The sequence below is a fragment of the Halichoeres trimaculatus genome, unplaced genomic scaffold, assembly GCF_033239565.1.
Source record: "Halichoeres trimaculatus isolate MK-OKI-2021-1 unplaced genomic scaffold, fHalTri1.1 fHalTri1_scaffold_18, whole genome shotgun sequence".
Lineage (NCBI taxonomy): Eukaryota > Metazoa > Chordata > Actinopteri > Labriformes > Labridae > Halichoeres > Halichoeres trimaculatus.
Genome location: NW_027437196.1, coordinates 23,697,832 through 23,718,591, shown reverse-complemented (window position 1 = coordinate 23,718,591; position 20,760 = coordinate 23,697,832). Strand labels below are relative to the sequence as shown.

The window sequence follows — 20,760 nt, the reverse complement described above, 5'->3', positions numbered from 1 at the left end:
CTGATTTTGCTTGTAGCATGTAGTATGACTGATCTGTTGGGTCTGTTTTGTAGTATACTACTCTGATTTCCAGTTTCAGAAGCGCAGCTACAGATGATGTTTTTTTGCCTTTATTATAAATGTACAAAACAATCTATGGGCAGATCTCAGCCTAGATATTTATCTATATTCTATATAATCCACTTGTGGTTTAAAAAGTGAATTAGTAGTTTATATGGGCTGATGAATTTGTAGAAGTAAACACCTCTTTTACGACTGGAAGCGACAGGATTTACTGGTGTTTCTTCATTATTTCTCTTCTATCGCACAGACCGTCTAACATTAGTGTTGTGTAGTAGTTATATTGATGACTCATTCCAGTAGATGGCGGTAATTCACCAAAACCTGTCTCACGCATAGACAAACAGCGTTAGAGCCATGCATTGTGGGAAACAGTATGCCAGATAGACTGGCCTGTATCAGTAGGGCCGATCCAAAGATTTTAGTAAACTGCAGGTTTCGTAAGTTTTCACTTACTGACTTCTACATACTGAATTTCAACCAAAATAGTAGGTACTGCTAATGTAGTAGACGGTTTGGAAAACAGCCAGGGTCATTGTGATTCTCTGGTTTCATTATGCTCCCAAGTTTAGTTTCTGTTCCTGGTTTGCATTTCTCAAATCAGTCCCAGTGTTTCTCTTTGGGGTGCTGGAGAGATCAGTTTCTTGAATTTGCTGCATTCATAGATGAATCACTTACTGTGCTTACATCAGAATCGAAACCATCAGTGTTTCCAATAATTATACGCTTCCTTTTTAAAACTCGAGCCTGGTTTTGGTGTTATTTCACTTTGGTTTCAGTTTTCTTGCACCCAGCTGTGACTGACACTTCAGACTTGCTATTCTGTAAGTGTCAGCTCGACTAGTAACAACAATAGCTTTGTGATGAAAGGGAAGAAAATAATAATACAGATTTTAGAATTGTTCAGTTTACTGTTCTGACTTATAGTTGACAGAAATAAGAGAAGTCCAGCCAAATGTTTACATAAAACCTTTCAGTGTTTTTATTTATTTATTTGACAAGCAGCAGGATCATGTTTGTCACCTCATTTTTCTTTACATTTGAAAGTAGATACAATAGTCAGTATACCAGTTTTATTACAATATTTTTCCTAACTTCAGAACATTTAACAAAGAAAGAAAAATAAACACACGACAACTGCAAACGTGAGAAAAGAAAGCATGTTTTTAATGTGTATCCACCAATGTGTCATTGATGTCACCACGGATCTCTCCCCAGGTTTCTTATTTTTTCTTATTTCGTCTCGGCTTCAATGTTTATCGGCTCTTTCCTCTCCAACGGCTATAGGCATTTTCTTTTTGTCGTTTGACGCACAGGTGCGTGGCACTGGTGATGTTGTAAACAGCTCAAAAATCAGAAAGTGGGTGGGGTCGGGGGGAAGGTCTTGTGTGTGGAGGTGTTAGCTGGCCGTCTGACGTGACATTATGACCTTGTTTTGTTTTCAGAGATGGAGGCACCAGTCCTGCTTTGAGTCACCGCAGAAAATCTCAGCAGACAGCTACAGTCCAAAACCAAAATGGATGAATGAGTCTGTTTTGTTATTTCTTTTAAACCTGCTTCTGCCGGTCAGTCTCACAGGCGAGTGTTTGAGTGTGAGCGCTCCCTCGCTCGGCTCTCCTGCCTACGCCACGTAGCTGTACTCGTCCGCAGAGGTCTGACTCCGCTCAATGTACTGCTTGTCGATGAGCACCTCGATGCACTTCTTGATCATGCTGATACTTGGGTTGAACCTGGCTTTGGATTGATTGATGACCTGCAGAGAGGGATGTTTGAGACACAGTGGTTAGAGAGTTAATACAGAGTAACCGACAGTAATGCTTCTGAAACAGTTTGTGCACAATGCTCATCACAATGTTCTTTAGATAGCCTCTTTTTTTCGAGCTCAATAACAGCCTCTTCCAATAGTGATACTGCCATCAACATGCATTCTCTCTGATGGCCAGCAGGGGGCAACTCTTGTGCAAATCAACTGTCCATGTCTAGCTTATCCAATGAATTATCCATCTCCAAAATGAAGGGTGTGCTTCAAGCTTGAGTGTGGCAACATGCTGCCATCACAGCCACCTTCCAACAAAAAAAAAGGTGACACCTGAGTCCCAAAACATCAAGATAATAATGACAAGAACACAAAATGTTTGCAGTCTCAGGCTGGGAACAGAAAGGGTGTCTCCTAATACGACCCTCATGCATGTTACAGCTCATCTAAACGGATATTATGATACAGCAGTTCTTTGATTTTTGGTTAAACTGCAAGATTATCATACAATGATGCACCATTCTGTAAAATGCCCCTAAAATGAAAAAAAAAATTGTTAACATTAACCAAGTTTCTTATCAAATACTTCCTTTATTCATATCAATACTGCCATATTTAACTGATTGATACCACTACAAGGAGCTGGTGGCCATGAGATGAGTTTTTGTTTTTCGTCACAGCAGCCTTTTTACATCATAACAGCATGAGTGAGTCACCTGCAGCTAATCTCTGACTTCACTGATAAGCAAGTCTTTTAAAGTTAGGAATACAAAAAAATCGATGCGTTTTTCTTGTCATACATTATCCAGAGTGGAGCAAACAAACTTAAATCAGGCATTTGACTGATGAATTGCATGTTTTTGTTGGACTTCCACCCACCTCCTGGATGAGGGCGTTGTGTCGCAGCACCTTGCGGGCCTTCATGATTCTCACTATAGCAGCTTGTAAATACATTTTGCGGTCCTCGTCTACTGCGCTCCTCGTCTGCTCCATCTCCTACGGATCAGATTGACATGTGAAAGTGTTAAGATTGTTTAGATGTAAGAACAGAGAGATAAGGGTTTTAATAAGATGACAGCAGTTTTCCTGACCTGTGGTGTGTCTTTCTGCATCGATGTTGTGATCTTGAACTTTGTCCTTTTACTGGTGAAAGTCATATTTAGTGAAAACGTGGACTCCACTTCAATGTCCTCCTGAGAGCAGAGAGAAACACGTCAGACATTTAAATAACTGTGATTGCTTCAAACAAGACGACTGGCAGTGGGTGCAGAGGAGAGGCTACAGTCTCCACAGGAGGATCAAATCCCACATGTTGTGAATGAAACCTCTAAGACCTTTTCTGAGTCGTGGTTGAGCATCTTGACGTCCAGCAGGGACTTGATGGTCTTCTGCAGCTCCTTCTCGTTCATCTGGGTGCCATCCTGCAGCTCTTTGTACGTCACTGTCGTGCTGTTATTGAAGGCCAACAGCACAGCCATTTGGTAGGTGGTCACCATGGCAACGTAGGGCTTGGACAGGTAGTTCATCTTCACCTCACCTGATTTAAGAAAAGCAGATAAAAGTTTAACCCTCACTCCACTTCACCCCATCGTTATGTGTGTATAAATGTGTGTGTTCTACCTGTGCAGAGATAGTGTAGCCAGGTTAACTTCCTCCCACTGAAGTGCTGGTTATAGAACAACTCAAACTGCAGAAGAAGGTGGACAGACACAAATCTTTAGTTTTGTAACATGCTCTTTTAGAATGTGAACTATCTACAAACACGCTCCAGCTGTGGACTCACCATCTGCACACTCTTCTCTAGCTCTTGGGGGATGGCGAATGTGGAGGAGGGGACGTGTGTGAGAGGCCAGGCTCCAGCCTGCAACAGGACATTTTTCACAACATCACAAATATGAACAGGAAACAGAGAAAAAGGTGACAGTACAGTCACACCTGTGACATAAACTCAGGACTGATGTGGTTGGCACCAAGAACGTCCTAAAACTAATGTAGTCACCTCTTTTGAGGGAACTGAATATAACCTGTATAAAACAGTCACAGAGGGTCAACTAATTACCTCCAACAAGGGGGTTGTGTTTTTGGGAGAGTTTGTCTGTTTCTTTCTTTGTCTGTTTATCTGTTTGTCTGTTAACAGCATAACTCAAAAAGTAAAAAAAAAAAGTAAAATGTTCAAGAAAGGTCCAAAATTGAGTAAAAAAGACGTGATTAAATTTTGGATGTGATCTGGATCACTGTCTGGATCCACAATTTTTTAAACAATTTCCTTATCATTGTGAGATAGGGCTGTTTTCACCATATGTGTATATAACTCCATGATAAATGGTCAGATTGCTTTGCAAAACAATACAAGACAAGGTCACCATAACTTCTGACAGATGTAAAAGTCCAATCCAGATCCTAGCACTATTCTGGATACTAAGATCCAGAATATGAAATATGTACTGGGTCATCATAATCTCCAACTCTGTCAGGTAACAAATTATCGTACAAACCTGCAACTAACACCAATTTGTAGCAGACAGTCTGCTGAAAGGGAGTATAACATTAAAGTAGGACTAAAGTGTTGGTAACAATCACGATATGCTTAGTGAAGCTCTGTGCTCTCTGCATGCTTTTCTAGTTCAGATGAGCTACAAAGCAAACATCTCTTCCAGTTGAATAAAACGATCCATGTGTTCACGTCATCTTCACGTGATCACCAGACATGCTTACTGCTTACTTTCATCTAGAAGGAATAAAAAAACCTTTATGATGAACTTCGAGTAGACCTTACACACAGACATGATAATGTGTTCACTACAATCTTCAAACCAGGCCCTAACTTCATGCACAGCAAGCTGGGGCTTCGCCTAGTGTCCATGTTATAACTTGGGGCAGAAATGAAACACAGTTTCCTTATTTCTTTCTATGATGAGGTAAACTAAAATATAAATAAATAAATAATCAAGCAAGTAAAAAAAATCCCCAAAGGAGTTAGTACTCCTAGAAAAAGAGAAAGAAAAAAAACCCTGAAACATCACAGAGAAAAAGGCTTCTTTTGGAGAAGTGAGTGAGCTTGAGGAAATCAATTTCCCAGACTTGCTTAAAAAGTTAACAAGGAAAACAGAGCTTTAAATCAAGAAAGGACAGATGATGACTTGTTCATTTTTTCCAAAGGCAGCGCCAGTTCATCTCAGAGTGGACTTAAAATCCACAGACACAGGCCTTCTCTCCTGCTCATAACGGAAACTATCAGAGGTGCTGAAGGACGCAAACCAAAACATCTCCAACAGGAAATTTTCTGCCTATTTCAGCACACCTCAGTGTGAATTAATGGAGAGTTTTGAGGAAACATCTTCTTTTGATAGCCGTCGTGTTTGGCTGTTTGATTTTGCCCGTTAATAAAAAATCTGTTTTAGGCCAAACACACACTTGATGACTTAGATTTTAACCACACAAATAGTAAAGACAGTTCAGAGTGATTTTCAAATGGCAATCTTTAGATCACACACTAAATGATCCCTTCATTACAACCCTCACACTTGATGTTTGTGGCACTTGGTTGCATGATTCAGTGAATTTGATCAAACACAAACGATGATTAGCATTGTCAGCCATCCATCCTGGTCTCAAGTCTCAAGCGGCCCTTATTTTCAGTTTTCTTCTTGGCTCTGGGTACAGTTAGGTTTACGTTTACTGCCACGCTCTTGAGCTTTAACGTGGGCTTGACGACACTTCCCAGTCTGCTCTTCTCGTCTGACCAGGAATCACAAATATTACATGTTGAAAATTTAACCTCCCAGGCTGGGGAGGCCCAGACACCTGAGGATTATTTGGACAAATAGTAGGTTATAATGAGCCCTAAATCAGGTCATGCCCTCTGATGGCTGAGGCAAATCTGGTCGAAAAATCATCCCCTATGTCCCTGGTAAAATAATGTGACTCTGCTGGAATGTCTTCACAAAGAAAATTCTTGGGTCTTTGATGCTCCCTCATACCTGTAATACATAGATCTGGAAGCTGATGCCCAGGTCCACCACCGTCTCCTGTGTCTTGATGAAATTGTTGAACTTGTTGTTGAGGTCGGCACTCACACTCATGTCTGTGTACATTCTGTGGAGTTTGCTCGTGAACTCATAGCCACAGGCTTGCTGCAGAAACAAGGAGGACAGAGAGTTTAAAAAGAGCCTTATCAGGAAAAAATAAGAGCAGGAAAGAAAAACCTTTCATATTGCACGTTAATGTTTAGTTTGGTTTACCTTTAGTTTGTTGATCATGGCTTCTTCTGAGTCCATCGACAATGATAAACCATGTATTAACCGCTTTGCTAACATTCTGGCATAAAACTGTAGAAAACAAAGAAAATCAGGGATTGAAAACAAGCCGACCCTTCAGACAACTTCTGTTCAAAGCAGAGTATTTTGAGTTTCACAAATGAGGAAACTAAAAATGGATGCACTATGATCCCTCAAACTATTTTAGCCACAGAACCAGGACTGTGCATCAACACATTAAAGGATATTTGTAAAACACAGCCTCTTTGTTATGTAAGGCAGCATCAGGAGAGCTGCTGTCACCTTTTGAAAGATGTCCTTGTCATCTATGTATTTGAACACTGTGATGAAGCTCGTCAGCTTGTCCTCCACCTCGTTCTCCGTCATTCCCTTTGCAGACTTTTTCAGAAGATTGTCACAGTATTTAGCCAGCTGCATGGAGACACCGGGAGGGACATGACCAGGTCAGGGTGCTGTGTGTGTCACACAGTATGTGTGGAAGTGCTTGTGTGTGTGAGTGTGTGTGTGTACTTACAAGTTCAGGGGCTTTACAGATGGACTTTGGCTCCCTGAAGTTCACCACAGACGTCAGAGCCTGAGAAAAAGATACCACAAGAAGAGGTTCAGTCACAAACCCCTTATTTTATCACATGTAAAAATATGGTTATATAGTTTAAGGGAGGTTTAACCGGAAGAAGTAACTTTTAACAACATTTAAGCCACTGACTTTTATCAGCAGATCATAAATTAGTTATGAGAAGCTGAAGTTTATTACCTTATCAAGTGCGCTCATGAAGTGCTGATCTCCGTTTAGAACTGTGTTTATGAGCTGAACAAATTTACTGTGAACCTCCAGAACTGACTCCACAAACAGGGTTGGCATCTGGAGAGAAACATCAACAAATGTGACAACTTTTTAAAAAAATAAGTCTTTCGGGGCTCTACTGCAGCATTTCTTCATGCCTTTACTCGGCTAAATTAACTTCTGTCTTGCTTTTCTTAGCTGCAAACGCTCATACCACACTGGGGTTCAAACACAGCAGACATTTGACTGATCAAAGAAAATCCCCTCTGACACAAAAGCAAATGGTACACTCAGCAAAACATTTTAGAAAACAGACATGTACTGAGTGTGAAAAGGAAATCTACACTTCAATCAACCTTCACTTAAATCATCTTTCTAGTAAAAAAAAAAACCTCAGTCACCAGTTTTGTCATTATGAAAACTTTTCTTCCTTTATTTTGCAGGTTTTATTGACGTGTGTGAAACAACACTGTGGTCAGGTGATGAGATGCTGTGTCAGCTTCATGCAATGTGTTTCTGATGATCAGCCAGGGTTACTGCCCACATCAGAGCAATTCTGTCTGCAGTGAGATATGAGATATGAAACAGCGATAACTACTCCTGTACTAAAAGCAAGTCGAAACACTGTAACCATACCAGGGGGTAAATTGAGCGTGACCTAAAGAAATGGGGTCAAACAGAATGGAAACTGCAACAGATTTCCAGGTTTATGTGACTAGAGAATAAACAGGGTTATGAAAAAAACGTCTCATCCTGTTTAAAAAATTACATACATGAAAAAGTAAACTTAAATGTTGCTGTATGACATGTCCTTTATGATTATGATCTAAGAACAATCAAAAAAGTCATTTTCCTTCTCATTATGACAGACAGAGAGGACTGTGGGAACTTTGTCAATATAATCAAAAAATCAACAAGGAGATTTTTCTTATCATCTTAGTATCCTAATGGGTTTATTGTTTTTTTTCACTGGTACTGCATCCATACTCAAGAAACTGTTTTAACCCAAAGATATTATAAACCAAACAAAAACTGAGCTGGAGTAAACTTGTAACTTAACACAAATAACAAATCAAGCAGCAGTGCAATAACCTGTAATGAAAGCTTAATCCCACAAAGATGTGGTCCCCGAACGTGTTTTCATTGCTCACAGAAAAAAAAAGAAACAAGATTAAATCTGCTCTCTAAAAAAGCAGAGCATCTTGAAAAACCTCTGCTCTGTGTACAGGTTTTTGAATGTGTGTTTGAGGACTCACGTTTTCCTGAGAGAGGTTACTGGTGCCTCGGATGCCCTCATTGTGGATGTGGACCTGAAGTTCCTGGATCATGTGGGGAAGCCCGTTAGACACTGCTCGCAACAAGGTGTACATGTTGGCCATGTCTGCAGAAAAAACAAAGATAGAAACACATCAGGACACTTAGTTTGTTTCCACTGACTGAATGTACAACAGAAAATATCAGGCCTACAGGTTAACGAGTTAAGACTGGGCTGCGATGGACTCACCGTCTCTCTTCTCTTGCCGGATGATGCTCTGACACTCTCCGTGCAGGAACTGAAGGTGATCTGCCACCATCCTCTGCTGGCATTCATGGATGACTTTGGCGTATGAGCTGGGGTGCAGGTACTTCCGACATCTCATCTCTTCATCTTTCAACCTCCCTAAAACCTGAAACGGGCAAAGACAGAGAAAATATAACACAAAAATTAGAAAAAATTGCATGTTTTAAAAAGTAGTCAGATATTTTTTACATTTTGAATTTAGCCTATGAATAATTTACTGTAACACAAGTAACCCAACTGCACCTTTGATAAACACATTTCAATTAGGTGATGTGGTTGAGTAGACAGGATTGTAGGTTGTCTGATTCAAAGAACAATGCAATCTTTTTTATATGTTACAATATGTCTGGTAAAAACTTGAACTGTGGTTTATTAATCAGCCTTTTTATGTTTTTTACATCTGAATTTCAAACAAATGTATGACTTTCATTTTTAAATTTACTTATAGATAGACATTTTTTTGATTGTAGATAAGCTTATTACCTCCGACAAGGAGGTTATTGTCTGTGAGCAACATAACTCAAAAAGTATAAACCGATCTGGATGAAATTTTCAGGAACTGTTCAAACTGAGATAAGGAAGAAGTGATTAAGTTTTGGAGGTGATGTGGATCAGGGTCTGGATCCAGGATATTTTTAAAGGGTTCTTTATCATTGCAAGACAGGACCGTTTTCACCATATGTGTATGTAACTCAATGATAAATGGTCGGATTGATTTGCAAAACAATACAAGACAAGGTCACCATAATTTCTGACAGATGTAAAGGTACGATCCAGATCCTGCCAATACCCTGGATACATGATTTTCAACACTGTCAAGTAACAAATTATCGTTCAAACCTGCAACTAACACCAAATTGTAGCAGACAGTCTGCTGAAAGGGAGTATAACATTAAAGTAGGACTTAAGTGTTGGTGACAATCACAATATGCTTGGTGGAGGTCTGCACTCTCAGTGCTTTTCTAGTTGACGCTGTAATCTAAAGAATAGACCGATGACTAAACTGAAAGCACTGAAACAGAAAATAAAAATAAACAAATTATCATGGACCATTTCCCTCCTAGGGTTAATCAACAGTTGATACTTTCTCACACAAACCAGGTTGTCTCCTACACTTTTCCATTAAACCCTTGGCATGCAGCATGCCTCCCTGCACGTAAACGCAGACAAAAACACACGTTCACACTAAGTGGGTCAGATAAGGTGCAGTGTCGGAGTGAGTGAAGGCAGAAAGGGACTGAACTTTACCACCGGGTGTGCTGTAGTCATATCACATCATGCTCTAATGTCTCAGTAAGGCTTTACCGATGATCCTGTTTGCAGGGTGGGGGGATAAAACTATCGGAGGATCAGATTATTGCCAGCATGGGAGATGTGAGACACAGAGAGAGGTTATACAGGGGTCTGTGGAGTCTGCCTTAGCGGGGTAATAGCAGCACTAATACAGGGATTAAAACTCTTATGTCAGAGGAGAGGACTGACATGACCTGACAGTTCAGATGAACACACACACACACTCTGGGTCAGTGTACAGCATGAGTGTTTCTGTAAACACAGAAACTGTCACCCTCAAACCGAGCGAGAATCACAAAGTTATCCTTCAAAACCTCCAGCACAGCCCTAAGCAGAGCAGCTGGGTTAACTTCTGTGTGTGCATTACAGATGGATTCAGCCCCTCTGCTCACATGGCTGCTCTGACTTACACGGCATGCACATACTTGTGTTATCAGTCCATCTCTCCTACCTTCTCCATATACTGTGAGCAGTTGGATTCTTGCAGTAGATTGGAGGCTTCCTGTTTGTAATACTCTCCTGTTTTCACCAGAAATGGCCCTTCAAAGTTTTCCTGATAAAACTGCAAGACAGAATGAAGACACAGGATGTACGGGGGGAAGTATTTACTGACATAGAAAGATTAAAGCACGCCTGCTGCAGAAATGTTCTTTAAAAAAACTCAAAGTAATTTAGTCTATTATCTAATGTCTCACCTTAAGTGGAAACTTCTTCTTGTACTGTTCAACATGAACAAAGGAGTTGATGACCCCGTGGATTACCTTCTGGTTGGGGTTCTCGCCACAGCGATCACTGTTAGACAGAGACAAGCTTATTTTAATGAACAATGAAATGATTAGTACTGTGGAGAGAATATTAAGTTTGGGTTGAATCCTGCTTCCACAGTAGAAAATATACTAATACAACAATGCCCAAGACAGGAGATTTGCTCTTTAAGTTATGACAATTAGCAATAAATCATCTGACAGCTACGATAACAAGAAAACAACAAAACAAAACAAAACAAAACAAAACACAACCAGTCATGATTTCCTGAACCTGATGATTCAGAAAATGTGTGAAAAATGTACTTTTTGATTTCATTCAGCAACATCCGGATGAGGACAGCCTGAAGGGGCTCGATCATAAGCCTCCTCCACATATCGAGCGCCAACTGCAACAGCAAATAAAAGGCAACATCAATTAGGCGTGACAGTTACTCAAACAGCATCCTTCTTCTCTCATTGTAAAGCATAGTTTGTGGTTTGTTATTGTGCTACCCTACATAAATGTACATCATAATAACTACCACTCAAAATGAGTAAACAGTCCTTGAAATTATTATTATCTTCTTTTCACCAGTGTACTTTATACATTTTAATCACATAATCACTAAACTGTAAACAGACCTTGGTCCCTGAAATTAATTTCTGGTAATCTCTTGATCACCTTCCTTGCACATTTTCATATATATATCTTTAAATCTATACAGACTCCAGTGTATGATGAAGTATCAAGACGGAGGAAACTTTTCTTCATCAATGAGGAGAACTAAATGTGCGAGTACCTCTCCGATCTCCATAAGCGGCTCGTTCATGTCCACTCCCCCGTAGCCGTACTGCAGGTCTGCTTCTGTTAGTTTGTTCTTCTTGATGAACTGAGTGTTGAGATACCTGAAACAAAAAGAGGCAGGTGGTCAAGAAGCTCAACCACAAAGTACGTCAAGAGGAGATGTCATGTGTTAGTGGGACAGAAAGAGAGAGTGTGTGTGTGTGTGTGTGAGTGCGCACAGGTCAAGAGACACTTAGGCCAAAGCACTATAGGGGGTCACCACTTGCAGCCTGGATTCAATCAAGGAGGCTCATTCAGCTTTTGTTAGACTCTCATTCTGAGATTTCACTGTCGTCACTTACACTGTGGCAGTGGAGTCTCAGCTTTAAGCCCAGTGTGTCCATGATTTATGTGATTTTACTTTTACTGATAAGATAAAGGACAGACCTGAGTAACACTTGGCACATTTACAGATGATGTGCTGCTACTTATTTGGAAGTCTCAGTTCACAGAATAGCGGGAGGTGATTTCACCAGACATTCCAGGAAAAAGGGGGTTAATCATTGCACCATCTACAGTTTATGGATGTAGTATTTCTGCGAGTCAGCTTCACGGCTTAAGGGAAATTCACTGGTGAGTCAACAGATGTACGTAAGCTGAGTAACTGAGTTTTGTTAACTTTTCAAACACATCATTAAATCAGTTTAATAAAAATGAAATCAGCTAATTAAAAACAAATCTAAAATCATTATTATTCCTAAAATATCACCTGAACACATGAAATAATAAAATTATTGTTAGGGATGGGTACCGAATAAAGGACTGACCGATTTCCATCGGTAGTACTGAGTACTGATTCACGTAACATCAAATGGTACCATATTTTGGTACCTAAACACACCCTTGTGACTGTGAGCAGGGTATGTGCTAAAATCCTGAGGTTGATTTCAATACCTTTTTAAGACTTTTTAAAAAAACCTTTCAAAAGGTTCAATGACTTTATCGCAAATTTAAGTTGTTGTTGGCTACCACTCTTTCACAGTTATAGTTTGCACTTTTACAGAACTTATGTAAGCTGAGAAGGAATAAAGCTTGAAAGAACAAATGAAACTAAAGGCAGGTTTATCGACACTCCCACAACAAGAAACAGCAGTTATTAAAGGCCAACTTGCTAAAAAAAAAAAGGATAATATTTATCATTTTCAAAATTTAGGACATGTGCCTGAGATTGTGTGAATTGCTTTAATGTTGTATTTAATTTCTCTTTTTAAAACTTGTAGCAACATTGATTTATAGCTGGTGTATATACCTCTCAGAGTCTTTATCGCTGTATCGTATTGTAACTCGCGTCTTTGTGTTTATTTTATTTTATTTTTTCATTTTTTTATTTTTCTACTGACTCTATTAATTTCTGCAGTTAACACAACAATTTCCCAGTTTTGGATCAATAAAGTAATTCTATTCTACTCTATTCTATTCTATTTTATAACTTTATCAGCTGAATGTTTGACGTCCCAATCAGGGGACAAGGGGAAAATAAGTACTCATGGATATTTTTGGAGTCAAAGCTTAAATACCTATAAAATTTAAAACCTCATAAAGCCACAATTAAGACTTTTTAAGGGCCTTAATTTTCACAAAATTGATTTATCAACTTTTAATACTTTTTAAGACCCTGCAGACACCCTGGTGAGGGAGTGGAAGAGTAGGCGGTTTTCAATGCTGGACATGAACACAGCATTGCAAGTATATGTAGAGAGAAATAAAAATGGTAAATTAGAAAACTTTGAGATTTTATTATTAAACAAATTAATATTTATTTACCCATAAACACACACAAAAGTACCAAAAATTGGAACTGTTGAGTACTGGTACCAATTGCCAGGTACTAGACATTGGTATCCCATCATTTCAAATGTGAAAGGTACCCATCCCTATTTAATGTAGCCATCAATTAATGACAAATAGCATTTTTTACTGACAAACACTAGCCAGTTATGAGTACAACTTGTCAAGTTATTCAATCATTAATATGGAGGTTGGTGTAAATTCTGCTTCACTTGTTTACAGTAAACATACAAACAGCACTTAGAAAAGAGAACATGATCCGTTTTCTAATCCAGGCTTCATCGCTTGTGCATTTGTTATAAAATCTTGCTTATTATCATTTATTACAATAAACATGCTGCTGACAAAAGTTTAGCTGAAGACCTCCCTGTGTACGTGTGTAACCTTTTCTTAGTATCATGGCTGTACAGGAACAAGGAGACAGATTGATGAACGACCAGAAAAAAACAATAAAACTACATACAACGAAACAATGATTATTGCAAAAGTATACTTTTTTTAAACAAGTCTGAATATTTATTTACATTCATAGAGAGAAACACAAAAGTTGAGCAAATTGCTGCTCTTTTTGGTCGTTTCCTTCAAGTAAGTCATCAACTGAAGATGTGTTGCTCTTATGCTGAAGTAATCTCATCTATTAAGTAAATCCTGCAAACTTTATGGGGAAACAATGAACCATTTAAAACTCAAAACCTTACTGTGAGTGTACTTAAAGTAAGTGTGTGATAATGGGGAGAATGTGCTCTTTGAGTTAAGAGCTGTTGTCAGTGTTTTAACTGACTAATTTTACAACATGTTTGAATTGTCTTTTTGGTTTGTGGTTTGAGGTGAACTATGTGGCTAAGTTGCATTTTAGTCATCCTAACTCTTACAAGGAGACACGTTGGTTCTGTGTTAATACTAGCAGCTCAGGATTACCTCAGGTGTAAATTAAATACCCTGTCATGTAAAAAGACACAAAGAAGTAAAAGTCACCATGAGCTATAACTCCCACCCTGCGGCTCCAGACTGCACTTTAGCACATTGTTTGGGTTCTACTGCCCACACATTTATTGTAAGGTTGTGTTTCATCGCTCTCATTAACCCATTGTGGGTAGCAGTTTCCGGCAGACGCTCTGATATTATCACTGCACACTACAAGCTCAGTGCTGAGCAGTCAGCAGATAGAGTAATCGTGTTGTCTGATGTTGAAGCTAAAAGGCAGCTTTAAGAGAAGACTGTGTCTGTTTCTCTGGAATACTTATGAGGCATCAGTGACGAATACTCTTAAGTGCTGAATCAAATTGATGAGAGCTGCGCGGATGTTGAAATGTGTGCACTACAGAAGTGTTTCTACACTTATCTGCTGTGTTTCAACATTTTTCAAAGGAGGCAAGGAGGTAGTTCAAAGCAGGACAGAGAACCAGAAAGACTGACGCCATTGTTTTGATGGCTGTAGTGTCTTCTAGCTGATGTGATGTGTAGTTTTTGCAGCTGTGCGTATTTCTCTGTCAGCAGTGTACAAATCACACTCTGCCTGATTCCTTTCTTACAGTCAACTTTGACACACAACGAGCAGAAGAAACATGAGTTAATAGATTAAATGATAGCTCATTTACAGCTGGTGTAAAGTCCAGCACATTAACCATGAAGCCTTTCAAGCAGACTCTAGAGTGAAGGCTTTAACTGCCTGTTTTGATTCAGCCAGTGCTCTAGTCTAACCTCCCCCTACACGAAGATTTATGTTTGACAGGATGCAAACATACAGCATGCATTCCCACAGACATCAGCTGAGGATAACATGCTACACTCTTCTATATTAAGAACTGAACACTGCTATGTCATCACTAAAGCCAACTGTGTCCTTTTCTTTCTCTCCCTCACTTACAGTGACATAGTAAATTACAAAGACATGAATGCAGAGACAGTCTGGTGGGAAGTACACATAAAAATAGATCTGTAGCTTTCCAAGGCAGTATTGATTTAGTATAAATCAGGACACATCAGATGCCCACTGGCACTTTACGCAGCAATTTCTAAGGTAATATTTAAGGCATACAGAAACTGTGCTCTGGCATATTACAGTAATTGATTGAATTAGAGCACCCTGAAATATAATGCTTTCTCGACAGAGCCAACACACTGACTGACAGCTGCTTTGGATTAAATCCTCTGCTTTAAATTGTGCTTGTATATTTTAAGGAACAGCTACAGCATATGCTCAGATAAAAACAAATGAAATGCCATACACTGCTATGGAACAAGAATCTTGTGCCCAAGGGAAAACTAAGAAGAGTAATTCACTGATACTGTATTTATTGTATAAATAAACCAGAGAGGAAATGCATAACAGGCAGCAGTCTTACCGGTACAAGCAATCCATGTAGTCAGCTCCTTTGCTGTACTCGTCCCAGTATCTGTGGTACATCACTAAAACCTTCTCCTCTGATTCCAAGACTTTCTATAACACACACACACAGACAGAAGACACTTTCGTAAGAGGGAGTATTATCAAAAATAATGAATATTGTCTTTGCAGATTCTTTTTAACCAGGTGCTGAAGAGTTTCAATGATCATTTACCTTGTACAACTGTCGGACATGGTTCTCAAGAAACACCTTGGTCTCTGTGTATAATCGTTCACCCAAAGGCTCTGGGTAGGCAACACACAAGGCATAAATGTCCCTGATGTTAGAGTTCAGGAAAAACAGTGAACACATCATTGTGGAGATGATGTAAACACACAGATAACAAATATATAGTGTTTGGCTGTTGCTATACAGAAAGGATTTGCCTGAACTGAGAACTTCTCTTTGACACTGACGCATTAGACATGTTATCTATTCAGTGCATTTCTCGCTCTTTATTTCTAAAGCCTAGAACATAATAAATCTTTATGTTTACACCTTAATGTGCAAACAAAATCAAATAAGGCCCTAAGAAAACCGGCACCTGTTCTCTGTCACGAACAGCTGTGTGATATCTTATCCATAATCCCTGCTCATACAGTTTATCAAGAGTCTTGACTGTAATTACGTTTTCTATATGCAGCTACACCGACAAAGGATACGAGAACCTATCATTCCATGTGGCTCTCTCCACATAGTCGAGCATCACAACGGCCTTGATTGTCGTCAGTAGCTTGTTCCATGTCTCGTCAAAGTCCACCACCCGCGGCTTTAAGGACATTGTACAGTTTCTCTTTCAGCCTGACAAAAAGAAAGAAGCACATGAATACAGAAGTGAGAGTGAGTAAGAGTTGGATAATAAACATAAACTGCTGGCTTCAGTTTCATTTTCACATGTTATTTTGATTCCCTAACCACCCAGCACTTTGGATAGCTCAAGCAAACCTGTATCACCATATACACGCTCTTGCGGAACCATCAATGCTAAAATTTAAAGCAAGAAAACCAAGGGAAAGATACAAAAGTTAAGTGATGTGATACCCCACTGCTGCTCAAGTCAAGTGTCCCGCTGCAGAAGTAATACGAACAAGATAAGCAAATCAGTTGAAGAATACTGCTTTTAAGCAATCAGCAGGTTTAATGGCAGCAAGATTTGGTACTTTTAAGTACAGATGGGTACTTTTCACATTGGATACAATATAGTGCTGATGCCCAGTACAAGGCAATACAGTCAAAGGTTTGGGTACACATGATATTTGATTTATGCTGATACCACTTTTTGAAATAATAATAACATAATAATAATAATAATAATAATAATAATAATAATAATAATAATAATAATAATAAAAACACAAGTACACCAGCCTGCCGAAACCTTCATCATTTTTGACGGTGAAAGGCTGAGTATCAAAAGTGAAGACTTCAATGATGTTTTTGTTGAACTCTTCACCCTTTAGTTAAATTTCCTTGCTGCTGAAAGACTAAGACGGAAGCTGCAGACAGGTTTAAGTTGGTGCTGATGCCTTTTTTGTTCTTACTTTCAGAGTGTCAAGGTCCTTTGTGATGGTATAATTTATAGGTCACCTTATCAGTCATAAATACTCGCATTTTTTTCTTATTTATTGATTAAATTTTAAAATTACTTCAAATTCTGCAAATGCAATTATCAAACTTGTATCTGTCAGTATCAATGTTGTATCAATAAAACTGTGCATCCCAACATGTGATCACTTACTTATAAGCTTTGTAAAACAATTGTAAAAAGCATACACACAAGGTGTTTTATACTGTCTTTTATGTGTGGAAACTGTCATTTACTTCTGTATTTCTTCTTTGTATAAAAGTAGGGCTTTCGAATCTTTCTGTCCGGAACAACAGATGTAAAATGGCCAGATGTGCATGCTCCCTATCAAGACTTATGAGCATAACTGATGAACACCTAGACAATGGGCAAAATCAACATATAGAAACCAAGAGATACAAGTCTATCGGTAAAAAATATTGACTCCAAACAGCTTCTCGAACAACGATGATAGCAACAGATGAGACATTGTGCCCAAGTTCAAGGGGGTAATCCAGACGTTTATGATCGGTGAACTCAGCTGGCTAATCGTTGAGTACCAATACTACTGCAGCGGTGCAATCTTTCATCAAGTCTGCCTCATCAATCTAGATATAAAGTGCTATACCTCAACGAGAAGAATCACAGGTTACCTGTAAGTGAGACAAGCTAGGCCCTGTGTTTCTCGTCATTCATACCAGTTGATTTCACGTCAGAGAAAACATTGCAACATCATCATGCACAGTTTTCTTGCAAGCCGCTTCACATATACCGATGACTGTTCGTTGCAGGAAAGTGTTAACGTAACTTATCAAACAGCTTTCTTACACTCATAATAAATTCAGCTAAGTTAAGGTTACCAGCTAGCGGAATGCCAATCCCAAAATAGGATGGTTAGCTAAAAAGCTAGCCTGTTTGTCGCTAGCATGCTCCTTCTTCCTGATCAGGTCCTATTAATACAGAGGGGTCTGTTAGCAGCTAGCAGCTAGCAGGAAGCTAACGAAAGCTCTGCTAACGTTAGCAAATGGTCATCTTCTTTGCAATTTCCACACAGTTGGACTGACAGCTCGAAAAAACATGGTGCTGCTGTTAAACAAAACAGGTTACTAAAGGTAAGCATGGACTTTCAAGCAGCACTCACCTCTGTTTGGTATTTATTTGTTGTAAAACTCAAGTTTCTCCGCTGTCACAGGCTTGATTTGGCTCACTCACAGGTCTTCCCTACCTCTTGGAATATACCACCCTATTCTTTGGGGGTGCATTACGATCAGCCGCAAATCGGGTTTCCGCTCGTTTACCATCTATGGTTGTTAAGTCTTTTTAAGAAAAATCTAATTTGAAGTAAAGCATCCTTGATTGCTTATTCAAAGATGACGACGACACGGAAGGCACACGGAGATGAGCCAAACGATTACCCGTGTATCAATGGTATCGCCCTGAAGCTACGGAAAGCCCTGAGGGATTTGAGTATGAAAAAATAACCACAGGTAAAAGATAATTTTTGTCCCAAAGGTCCTGAGGGATAAATTTGGACCTAATTTGTTTTATTCGCTATCGCTACATAGAAGTAATCTCTGTCGCATTACACCTGTGTTTTGGACCGTCTTTTACTGCCGTTACGACATAAGTTTTTTTTTTTTTTTTTTTTTGCATATATGAAGATGTGCATTTAATAACAATATATTCAGTGATCTTTTTATTTATTTATTTATTTATTTATTTATTTATTTATTTATTTATTCATTAATTTTTTTTTAACTGATGGCAAGCTTTATCAACCAGATTTTATTGATTTATTGTTGATGTTTTTAATTTCATTTCTCATCAACCTGACTAACCTATTTCTTGCCATGTTTTGTTTGTTTCAATTGATTTATTACCTCAAATTTTTAAAAAGGATTCCCTTTTAGTCAGCACAGGACTAGCTCATCTACAGCAAACCGAATTGTAAAGTTTTTTTTTCTTCTCAACTCTGTTGTTTAAGTTGGTGCTGAAACTCTTTTCTGTTCTTACTTTCAGAGTAGGTCCTTTGTGATGGTAATAATAGGTCACCTTATCAGTCATATAAACTGGCATTTTTTATTATTTATTGATTAAATTTTAAAATTACTTCCAATACAGCAAATTTAATTTTCAAACTTGTATCTGTCAGTATCAATGTTGTATCAATAAAACTGTGCATCTCAACATGTGATCACTTACTTATAAGCTTTGTGAAACAATTGTAAAATGCATACACACAAGGTGTTTTATACTGTCTTTTATGTGTGGAAACTGTCATTTACTTCTGCATTTATTCTCGATATAAAAGTAGGGCTTTCGAATCTTTCCGTCCGGGACAACAGATGTAAAATGGCCAGATGCGCGTGCTTTCTATCAGGACTAGCTCATCTACAGCAAACCAAACCTAACTACTAGAAAAAAAATTTTTTCTTCTCAACTCTGAAGACTTAACACTTTTACTTTACACTCACACTGTTGTTGTTTTCATTTTTATTAATTTAATTCAATGTTATTTTATTATCCATAACTGAATTGAGTGTGATAGGGTGATAATATAAATAGGTGTAGGAAAGAAACGGTTGCTGAGATTTAGTAGGCTGTAATATATATATATATATATATATATATATATATATATATATATATATATATATATATATATATAGATAGATAGATAGATAGATAGATACTGTGTGTGTGTGTGTGTGTGTGTGTGTGTGTGTGTGTGTGTGTGTGTGTGTGTGTGTGTGTGTGTGTTTATGCGAATTGAATTTCACAGCCAAGTGGGAAACCAACCAATCAGGATCGTCCAAAAAATAACAGCTCTAACGTTTTTCAGATAGGGTTTACCACGCAGGTTAGCATCAGCTACAGTTTAACGTTAGCTGAATAGGCGGGGTTTGCTGTTTACTATTCTTTAACAGGTAAAAAAGGTTCTGCACTTGCAGTAAAGCGGAGGCTTATGTGTGTATTACTTGTTTTTTCAAGTGCTCCTAAGTGTTAAGTGTTAAGTCTTAAAAGTTTTCTTTAGTTTTGTTTAGCTAGTGTCTGGTGGACGGCTCAACTGTAAACATCGAATGCGAGCTAGCAAAAAATAGTCAAATTGGTAAACCAAGTAATTGGGCTACTTATATAAAAACTTCACTTGTAAATCCTTCCCTGGCAGTAGGTTTGGAGTAGCCTAAAGTTCAATTTAGATAGATAAATAAATAAACGGATATTCCTATTATAGAGACTAATAACAGCATCAACGAACCGAGTTAATCTATGTATATGGGGCATTCTACCTAAAGTGTCCAAAATGGGGGTGGTAATATCTTAAAATTTTGTGTGTTTTAGTCCCCTAAATTTCCCCTATCTACATTGTACCATATCTAAAGGTCACAGATCTAGTAAAAGAACAGTTATTCTTTATTTTGTATTTTTAGAATGTTTTGCAATGTTTTACCTCTCCCAAAATTTGTCACAACCGAAACATAAATCAAACTATGCAAAAAAATATTATATCAACCTTTAAAGATTTTTTTTAATTATGTTGTCTTGTAGATTTACATTTTTAAAAACTTTTCAGGACAGTTTTCACAACTCAATCAATAAAACGAATATTTAAACAAATTTCAAAGTTTATATATTCCAATTCTTCAAAAATAGAATGCAATATTTCTTTGTAAAATGTCTATTTTTTATCCAGTTGTTT

At 38.3% G+C, this 20,760-nt stretch overlaps 1 protein-coding gene across 1 annotated transcript; it reads right to left on the bottom strand.

The window, feature by feature from the left end:
* Positions 1-1,037: 1,037 nt before the first annotated feature.
* Positions 1,038-18,491, bottom strand: cul2 (cullin 2). Its single transcript, XM_074693942.1, has 21 exons — positions 18,202-18,491; positions 16,159-16,297; positions 15,671-15,773; positions 15,455-15,549; positions 11,278-11,383; positions 10,802-10,884; positions 10,427-10,523; positions 10,183-10,293; positions 8,382-8,544; positions 8,134-8,258; positions 6,848-6,955; positions 6,608-6,667; positions 6,376-6,504; positions 6,058-6,144; positions 5,797-5,949; positions 3,600-3,677; positions 3,437-3,503; positions 3,151-3,353; positions 2,908-3,009; positions 2,696-2,812; positions 1,038-1,813 (listed from the first exon to the last, which is right to left on the bottom strand). Exons 2-21 carry the CDS (start codon positions 16,275-16,277, stop codon positions 1,682-1,684), a joined length of 2,238 nt encoding a protein of 745 aa, XP_074550043.1. The 5' UTR covers positions 16,278-16,297; positions 18,202-18,491; the 3' UTR covers positions 1,038-1,681.
* Between the last annotated feature and the right edge of the window lie 2,269 nt (positions 18,492-20,760).